This window comes from Bison bison, unplaced genomic scaffold (assembly GCF_000754665.1).
Source record: "Bison bison bison isolate TAMUID 2011002044 unplaced genomic scaffold, Bison_UMD1.0 scf7180017864471, whole genome shotgun sequence".
NCBI classification, from domain to species: Eukaryota; Metazoa; Chordata; class Mammalia; order Artiodactyla; family Bovidae; genus Bison; species Bison bison.
Window position 1 is genome coordinate 1,467,614 of NW_011495032.1, and position 10,446 is coordinate 1,478,059.

At 34.6% G+C, this 10,446-nt stretch overlaps 1 protein-coding gene across 2 annotated transcripts in view; it reads left to right on the forward strand.

Annotated features, from left to right (window-relative positions):
- The window catches only part of DPP10 (dipeptidyl-peptidase 10 (non-functional)), an 814,904-nt gene that overhangs the window by 442,483 nt on the left and 361,975 nt on the right, over positions 1-10,446 (forward strand). For both annotated transcript variants that reach the window (XM_010860773.1, XM_010860774.1), the window contains exon 5: positions 2,347-2,421. In XM_010860773.1, the coding sequence (XP_010859075.1) occupies positions 2,347-2,421 (75 nt within the window). The remainder of the gene's footprint in view (positions 1-2,346; positions 2,422-10,446) is intronic.

The window sequence follows — 10,446 nt, forward strand, 5'->3', positions numbered from 1 at the left end:
CCCATCTCTTTCAGAATTTTCCACAGTTTATTGTGATCCACACAGTCAAAGGCTTTGGCATAGTCAATAAAGCAGAAATAGATGTTTTTCTGGAACTCTCTTGCTTTTTCCATGATCCAGCGGATGTTGGCAATTTGATCTCTGGTTCCTCTGCCTTTTCTAAAACCAGCTTGAACATCAGGAAGTTCACAGTTCACATATTGCTGAAGCTTGGCTTGGAGAATTTTAAGCATTACTTTACTAGCATGTGAGATGAGTGCAGTTGTGCAGTAGTTTGAGCATTCCTTGGCATTGCCTTTCTTTGGGATTGGAATGAAAACTGACCTTTTTCAGTCTTGTGGCCACTGCTGAGTTGTCCAAATTTGCTGGCATATTGAGTGCTGCACTTTCACAGCATCATCTTTCATAATTTGGAATAGCTTAACTGGAATTCTATCACCTCCACTAGCTTTGTTAGTAGTGATGCTTTCTAAGGCCCACTGGACTTCACATTCCAGGATATATGGCTCTAGGTCAGTGATCACACCATTGTGATTATCTGGGTCATGAAGATCTTTTTTGTACAGTTCTTCTGTGTATTCTTGCCATCTCTTCTTAATATCTTCTGCTTCTGTTAGGTCCATACCATTTCTGTCCTTTATCGAGCTCATCTTTGCATGAAATGTTCCTTTGGTATCTCTGATTTTCTTGAAGAGATCTCTAGTCTTTCCCATTCTGTTGTTTTCCTCTATTTCTTTGCATTGATCACTGAAGAATGCTTTCTTATCTCTTCTTGCTATTCTTTGGAACTCTGCATTCAGATGTTTATATCTAGTCATCTCCTTAACTTTTATTATATATGGTCAAAGTGGACTAGTTATCAATAACAAAAGACCCTTCTATCACTCAAGAAATTCCAAGGATTTTATTGTTTAAATCATTTTTAAGAGATTTCAATTATTTATTTATCTGGTGGTGCTGCAGAGTATATGGGTTCTTAGTTTTCCAAACAGATCAAACCCATGCCCACTGCAGAGGAAACCTGGAGTATCAACTATCAGACCACCAGGGAAGTCCCCCAAGCATTTTAGAAGCTCTGTGTCAGGAGCCAGGAAAAAAGGCCAACTATATATTTCTATTATACCACAGTTTGCCAAATATTGGTTAGTCTGAGTTTTCTATCCTTTCCAATATGTTGAAAATTTGTAAGTACTAAAACCTTGACTTCATCCTTTTTTTGTTTTTTCTTGGAGAACTGTTGTGGAAACTGCCCTGTATACAATTATTTATACATGTATTTCTCTGCAAAAACCATTAAAAATTAGTTTGCTTAAAATCCATATAGAGTGTATTTTTTTGTTTGTATTTTGTAGGCTTTTGATGTGTCAACTCAATTTCCTTGCCTTCTCTAGATTTGAAGTTACATATAAACTCTACTTCAAATAAAACAATTTCCCCACTCTCTATTTATCCTTCACCTTATTTTCAATTCTTTTCAACATCAGATCTATTCAATGGTAAAATTAAGGGCTCAAAATAGAACATTTGTATCATAGTTGTTTATATACCATATAAACACATTTCAAGTTTGTATGAATTTGAAAGTCACTCAGTCGTGTCCGACTCTGCGATCCCATGGACTGTAGCCCACCTGGCTCCTCTGTGCATGGAATTCTCCAGGCAAGAATGCTGAAGTGGGCAGCCATTCCCTTCTCCAAGGGATCTTCCTAATCCAGGGATTGAACCCAGGTCCCCCACATCTAGGAGGACTCTTTACCGTCTAAGCCACCAGGGAAGCTGTATATGCCATATATATATATATACATACATATATATATATATGGTAATCAAGATAATTAAAACATTTGTGTCTAAATCTGCTCCACTCTGGGAGTTTTCTTTAAGGAGATTTTGTCTTTAATATATGTCTTTTCAAAAATATAAATATATAACCAGTGATAAAACTAAAGTGCAAAGACAGAATATCATGACACCACAGAAGGCCACTATTTCTTTTCCTTTTGACTAATCCAGCATGCAAATATAAAAGCATTTTGATTACTTTGAAGAAATTCAATGATGTTTTGCTTTTGTTTCTATAATGAAAATATTAACTTAGTCTATAATGTTAAAATGTAGGGGACATATAGGGCAAATATTTTTCTTAATGAAATGTCTAATATAGGCTCTTCCAAGTTTTTATGTCCATCTGTGTGCATGACTATTTAGACTTAAAGTGTGAATGAGGGTGCTTATTTTACAGTATTATGAGGATAATGGAGATATTTTTAATATTTACATATCTAAATGCTTATTAACCTTTCTATTATTAAACATTTTAAAATAATTGTTTCTTTTTACTTTCAGGTAACCTTCAAAGCATCAAGACATTCAGTTTCACCAGATTTGAAATATGTTCTTCTGGCATATGATGTCAAACAGGTAAAGGAATGAACTTCTTTGCAAAAATGTTTTATTTGTGGTTCACTCAGGTAACAGTTCATAGTTTTTCATGTCATCTACTCAACTAGAGAAAATTTGGCATATCCAATAGCTACTGGTGATTATTGATGACTAAGATGGCACAAGAGAATTTTGGTGATAGTGTCCTTTCTTTCATACCTAGCTAGTAAATTACTGGAGCAATCTGCTAGGTACTGGCTAGATACAAGGCCGTCTCTTTTAGTGCGGAGTGTGGCAGAACTCAGGAAATCCAAAAAATGGTAGCTTTTGATATTCCCACATAAGGCTTAATATCTACTTAACTGTCATATGTATATGTGGATTAAGGAATTTCCTAATAGCTGTTCCCTGAGCTGCAGTGTGTATTGTTGGAGGGGACTGGTGAAAACATTGATTCAGTTTATTGTCAATGGATTCTTTGTTGGTGTTTGAGCATAACCCTACAGTTGCAGAAAATTCTGAAAGTGGGATAAGGCAAAGAATCAATTCTGAATAAATAAAATGTTCTAACTGCAATTAGCATTTCATTATGCCATGTCAGCTCTATAGCACAATTAGAGTAATATGCATGGTTGTGGAGTATCTTATACTTAGATATAATTCGCATTGTTAAAAAGCAAAGTAAATGTTGAGAAGGCCGTTCAGCAGATTGGATTCTTTAGAGAATAAATGATTGGAAATTATTCAAGGAAGTTTTGTGTGGTTTAAGGCAGATAATAAAAATTTATAGACTTAAAGCAGAAAGCTTCATATAATGCATTGAAAGCCTTTGAGCACATGACAGTTTACAGTTCAAAGAACCCTCTCCTTGATGGTTTTAGTCTTTTGAAATATACATATGCTATACTTTTAGACAAGTTTATGTTTCTTATTTAAAAAAAGTAATTTATACTTCAAAAGGCAAGGAGATTGTAATCAGACATTTTTTTTATGTTATAAAATTTGACCCTTTTCCTTCACCTTTGTTCTGTGTTCTATTCATTGAAATTTTGAAAACCATTGAGGAAAAATGCTCGTTTCAGAAGCAAAAATAATACAGTGTCCCCAAGTTTTTGAAATAATATTTATCTAAAGAGTTTTAATTAAAATGACTGCTACATAGCTTTCAGTAACTACCATAATTAAAGACATATAGAACTAGCAGAAGGATAAATACACAGATGAATGAAACAGAAAATAGAACTCAAAAACAGACACATCCAAATCTGCCTAACTGACTTTTGACAGAAGTACACAAGCAATTCAGTGACAGAAAGATAGTACTTTCAACAAGTGGTCCTGAAGCAATTGGACATCCATGGGCAAATCAAGCAAGCAAAAGCCCCATAAATACATTGACTTAAGTTTCACATTATGTAAAATCTCAAAATGTATTATGGATTTAAATGTAAAATTTTAATCTATAAAACTTATAGAAAATACATAGCAGAAAATATTTCATATCTATAGCTAGGAGAATTTTCTTAAACTGTATATTAACTGGTCACACTTAGCTACTCTGGAATGTAATATGCAAAATTAGGTTGACTTTGGATACTAGCCAAAATATATCAGAATTATGTGAAAATATACTTAACACCAAAAAGATACCTATAGATCAATCTTAATAACCCCATTTTATATTTTTGCTTAATTTCAGAAAGAATGAAGATATTTTATTGACACAGTCTTTGAAAGTGAGAGGAAGCTCACTTTAATAAGTAAAAAATGATCAAATGAAATTTCATAATCTTCTATACTTCATTCATATATTCTTATTTATTCATCATCTATTAAGCACAAACTCCTGGACTATACATTCTGCAGGGTGTGGCATGTGCACCTATAGGCACACACAAGATTGAAGCTTCTCCTTTAAGAAACACACAGTTACAGGTGATACCACTCAAACACTTATGTCCACATACAGCCTTTGAAGGATGTGTTATAGGCTTGATGATATTAAACAATAGAAAAAATTCCATTCAAGATACTCATGATAGAGAGGGAAGCATGGGTTGGGCTCTCAGAGTCAAATAGGTAAGGATGAATAGAAAAACATTCCAGGTGGGTAGACTACAGGAGGCTTCTTAGAAGCAACATTAAGTCTTTGAGGTATAGCAGTCAATTCAGACTAGCCCAGAGACTGACAATTTAGTGAGGAAAAAGAAATAAACCTGTAAGTTTTTTTGAATCCAAATTAAAGACAATTTAATAGAAACCATGGTGTACCCTGAGATGGCAATTTGGGATCATTGGTTTTAAAGAAATTAAATGCTGTGATTACCTGGTGTATCTGTCAGTGTGTGCACTTACAGATAATGCCCATTAATAGAAAGAGGGAAAAGGTTCATATAAATTCCAACCAACCCAAACACATCCACTCAAATTATTATGGAATGTTTTAATCCCTTTATCTCCCTATATATAAAAAAGTAGAGAAACAGAAATTATCATATATAAAACATTGTTTTAGGCAGTTTTGAAACTGTTTTTGAGTGTATCCCCCTTTTCTTGAATTAATATTTTATGGAATCCATTTTTATAAAAGGAGTTTATGAAGGAAAAGATATAACAAAATTTTAACTGAACTGAAATTCATAATAGTTAACAAAATTAACTATATTAAAATGTACAATTCAGGGGTATTTAATACATTCACAATACTGTTCAAACACTCTCTATTTGGTTCCAAAAAATTTTAATCATCCCAAAAGAAAATCTTATTCCCATTAATCAGTAATTCCTCATTCTTCCCTACCCTATGCTCTGATAATCATGAATCTAATTTCTACCTAAGAATTTACTTATTTTGGATATTTTACGTGAATGGAATCATGGAGTATATGACCTTTCATCTTGTTTCTTCCACCTATTTTTTTTAGGTTTATCTGAATTATAATATATGTTAATACTTCATTCTTTTTTATGGTTGAATACTATTTCATTATATGTATGTACCATGTTTCTTTATCCATTCATCCATGGAAGGTCATTTGGCTTTTTTTCCCTCACCTTTTGACCATTATAAATAGTGCTTCTGTGAACATTTGTGCACAAGAAGTTTTTTGATTACATATTTTTATCTTTGGCGGTAAATATATTGAGGTGTAGAATCACTGGGTAAAATGATAATTCTGTTTATCTTTTTGAGAAACCACTAAACAGCTTTCTAAAGTTGCTGCACCATTTTACATTCATACTGGCAATGTGTAAAATGTACCCATTTGTCTGAGTCCTCACCAGTTGTTGTTATTTTCCATTCTTCTTATTATAGCCATCCTAATTGGTATATCATTGTGGTTTAGGTGTTAACCTCCATAATCAGACTAATGATGTTAAGTGTATTTTAATATGCTTGTGTGCCTTTTGTGGTTTCTTCTTTGGAGAAATGCTTATTCATATCTGTTACCTTTTTTTTTTTCTTATTGTAGTTGAGTTTGAGAGCTATTCAGACATTCTAGATAGCAGACCATTATCAAACATAAGGCTTGCAAATATTTTCTTCTACTCAGTATATTGTCTTTGCACTTTTTTGATAATGTCCTTTGGTGTATACATTTAAAAATTATGATGAAGTATGATTTATCTATTTTTTTATCTTATTACACATGCTTTTTGTTACTATGTCTAAGAATACATTGCCAAATTCAAGGTCATGAAATTTTAACCTTAGGATTTCTTCTGAGAGTTTTATAGTTTCATTCCTTATATTTAAGTCGTTGATATATTTCAAATAATTATTTTTGATTGAAATAGGGGTTCAGATAGAAAATATTTTAAGGGTCTTGTTATATATTGAAAAAATGTTTTCCAAATAGTTGTGTGATTTATACTGCCCTTAGGCAATGCATAATCTGCTATATTACCATCTTTACTAACAAAGAACTTTATCTTAAATATGGACTAATTATTAAATTCATAGATTCTATACAGCCTAACTACTAATTGGATGCATTTACACCCACACATACCCACACACATCACACACACATACCCACACACATCACACCTACATTATACACCATCTGTATTAGTTTTATTTTACTATGCAATAAATTACCTGAAACTTAGTGACTTTGAAAAAAAAAAAACCAAAAAACTTTTTTCACAGTTGTTTTTGTGTATAAGGAACTGGGGATTGGCTTAGGTGGATGGTTCTTGCTTTAATGATGTTGCAATCAGGTATCAGCTGGGGCTGCAATCATCTGATGGCTTGACTGAGGCTGTAAGATACATAGCCAAGGTAGAGCTCGATTAACTAGTGCTTGCTGATGGCATGAGGCCTCAGGTTTCTCCACATGAAACTCGTTTCAGTGCAACTTGTGTGTCCCCATGATGTGGTACTGGGATTGTCCCAGGGTGAGTAAGCAGAAGATAAAGATGGAAATATCTGTTACTTTCACTTTTTTTTTTTTTTTCTTTTTTGTCACATGAGTCAGGTCTAATTCAGTGCTGGAAAGGACTACCAGATGATGAGGACTTGGGGAGACCAATTTAGAGGACGGCTAACATAGTCCCCAAATATTTCATATTCATCCTACATGAAGGAAAGTTACATGGCTCAAAATAGCCTGGAGTTAAAATTCCCCTCCAGATCCTCCCCACCATTGTATGCAAAACAAAGAACTCTCTCACCCCTAGAAAGAAAATGGACATTTAGATTGATTAAGCCCAGCTCCCAGCCGGTCTCAGCCTGTGGCAGATCTCCAGAATTCCTTGCCCCAGCCATTTAAGAGATAACTACTTCAAACAACCTTGGAGAAGAACAGACCCTCTTAAGACAGTAGATTTCCACATATGTGCCTATATATACTTACTCTTTTCTTGGGTTAGTGCAGCAGCTCACTACTCTGACTGGTGCCCCTTCTCGCCTCATTAAAGGTGATCTGTCCCTGTAAAGTGTTGGTATCGTTCTTTTTCCGAACCTCTCCTTCTCTAACTCCCTTACCCTACACTACACATGAAGTATACTCAAACCCCCAAATTTTATCCATTATGATCTAGTATTTTAGTCAAGCAAATCCATCTGCCTAGGCATGTTTCTTGTGACTGTAGTCTCTTGAGTATATTTATATAATCATATATTAAAGTAAGTATACTCAATATATATCCATATATTTGTATCCATATAAACACTATAAATATACACATACATTTTAGTATGTATTTAAATAAAAATTTAGCTATTATTCTCAGGGTTTTTTCTTTAGTTTTATTGTGAATAATATTTTATTTACTCCATTTATCTTTTCTAGTCTTAGTATTGTTTAAACATTCGTGTGTATAATTCAATTATTAATTTTATTACCATTTACTTAAATACATCAACAATTTTTTGGCTTTAATTATTTTTCTGACTTAAATAAATCTTGAATTTTGTGATTAAATTTATTTTTCACTTTGTTATGTTGACTTTCTTTGTAGGCTTAGAGAACTGCTCACCAATATGTTAAATATGTAATTATATTTTTTTATTTGTATACATTTTGTGTGTAAACATTCATTCTGTTTTACTTGTAACTGTTTATGGTGACAAGTGATCAAAAACCTCTCCTTCTAATGATATTAATAATGGAAAGACCTATCTTTCTTATCAGTGAATGTGATCAAAACCAATCTTCCCCAAATGGAAAACTCCACAGAGACATTTTCAATGTATTATGAGAAAACCACCCAACACAATAAACTGTCATGAGTGCTACACATGTCTTCAGTTTTCCCATAACAATACGGAAGAAAGGGAAAATACGAATACTTCTCAGTTAAGTTCAGTCACTCAGTCGTGTCTGACTCTTTGCGACCCCATGGACTGCAGCACACCAGGCTTCCCTGTCCATCACCAACTCCCAGAGCTTACTCAAACTCATGTCCATTGAGTCAGTATTACCATCCAACCATCTCATCCTCTGTCGTCCCCTTCTCTTGCCTTCAATCTTTCCCAGCATCAGGGTCTTTTCCAGTGAGTCAGTTCTTTGCATCATGTGGCCAAATTGTTGGAGTTTCAGCTTCAGCATCAGTCCTTCCAAAGAATATTCAGGATTGATGTTTAGGATAGACTGGTTGGATCTCCTTGCAGTCCAAGGGGCTCTCGAGAGTCTTCTCTAACACCACAGTTCAAAAGCATCGATTCTTTGGTGCTCAGCTTTCTTTATAGTCCAATTCTCACATCCATACATGACTACTGGAAAAACCATAGCTCTGACTAGATGGACCTTTGTTGGTAAAGTAATGTCTTTGATTTTTAATTCTTCTCAAAGTTACTCAAATCTACTATCCTGAAAAATTTCCTGGTGTAGAGAAAAATCTCACATGTTGATAATCCTGCCTCTAGGATTCTGTGAGAGAGTTTCACTGATATACAGGATGTAGCATTGTTATTTTGGAGTATGGGGGTCTTAATGGGGAGAGCTTATTTAGTTTTCCTTCTCTACTAATGTCCTCAATTGGAGTCAAATGTCAATAATTGAGTGTAGGCCAAATTTAGAAAGTATGTTCTCAGTCAACAACTGAGTCCTTCCGTGTGTCATCTGTTGAAACACTATGTTACTGACTTTGAAATGCTTTATTTAGAGCTTAAGTTGGCATCTAAGCTATGAAGAGTATGATTCTTTCTTAGACTTTTTTTCATGTTAACTTGTACTATTTTAACAGACAATAATTATCCATAGACACAAAGCAACTATGATTAATAATATAGGGTTATGGACACTTTTTTAAGAATCTGTATCAAGAAGATCATGTAAATATAAACCAATAATGTTTTAGTCTTTGCAAAGAAGCCAAAATAATATTCATTTTTGTATCAATGTCAATTTTTATTGAACTTGGGCTAAATCTTTTCCCTTGAGATGCTTGACTATTAATTAACTCAAATATGATAATATGAATGCTAGTTCCAGCATTATTGGCATGGCCAAGAAGTTTGTTTGGGTTTTTCCTAACATCTTACGGAAAAACTCGAACAAACTTTTGAGCCAACCCCTTATTTTACTTCCACAATATCAAAAAGGTAATTTCAACAAAGTAAGAAGTTGCTGGATCATCGAAAAAGCAAGAGAGTTCCAGAAAAACATCTATTTCTGCTTTATTGACTATGCCAAAGCCTTTGACTGTGTGGATCAGAACAAACTGTGGAAAATTCTTCAAGAGATGGGAATACCAGACCACCTGACCTGCCTCTTGAGAAACCTGTATGCAGGTCAGGAAGCAACAGTTAGAACTGGACATGGAACAACAGCTGGTTCCAAATAGGAAAAGGAGTATGTCAAGGCTGTATATTGTCACCCTGCTTATTTAACTTACATGCAGAGTACATCATGAGAAATGCTGGGCTGGAAGAAGCTCAAGGTGGAATCAAGATTGCCAGAAGAAATGTCAATAATCTCAGATATGCAGATGGCACCACCCTTATGGCAGAAAGTGAAGGAAAACTAAAAAGCCTCTTGATGAAATAGAAAGAGGAGAGTGAAAAAGTTGGCTTAAAGCTCAACATTTGGAAAACGAAGATCATGGCATCCAGTCCCATCACTTCATGGGAAATAGATGGGGAAACAGTGGAAACAGTGTCAGACTTTATTTTTTTGGGCTCCAAAATCACTGCAGATGGTGACTGCAGCCATGAAATTAAAAGACACTTACTCCTTGGAAGGAAAGTTATGACCAACCTAGATAGCATATTGAAAAGCAGAGACATTCCTTTACCAACAAAGGTCCATGTAGTCAAGGCTCTGGTTTTTCCAGTGGTCATGTATGGATGTGAGAGTTGGACTGTGAAGAAGGCTGAGCGCCAAAGAATTGATGCTTTTGAACTGTGGTGTTGGAGAAGACTCTTGAGAGTCCCTTGGACTACAAGGAGATCCAACCAGTCCATTCTAAAGGAGATCAGCCCTGGGATTTCTTTGGAAGGAATGATGCTAAAGCTGAAACTCCAGTACTTTGGCCACCTCATGCGAAGAGTTGACTCATTGGAAAAGACTCTGATGCTGGGAGGGATTGGGGGCAGGAGGAGAAGGGGACGACAGA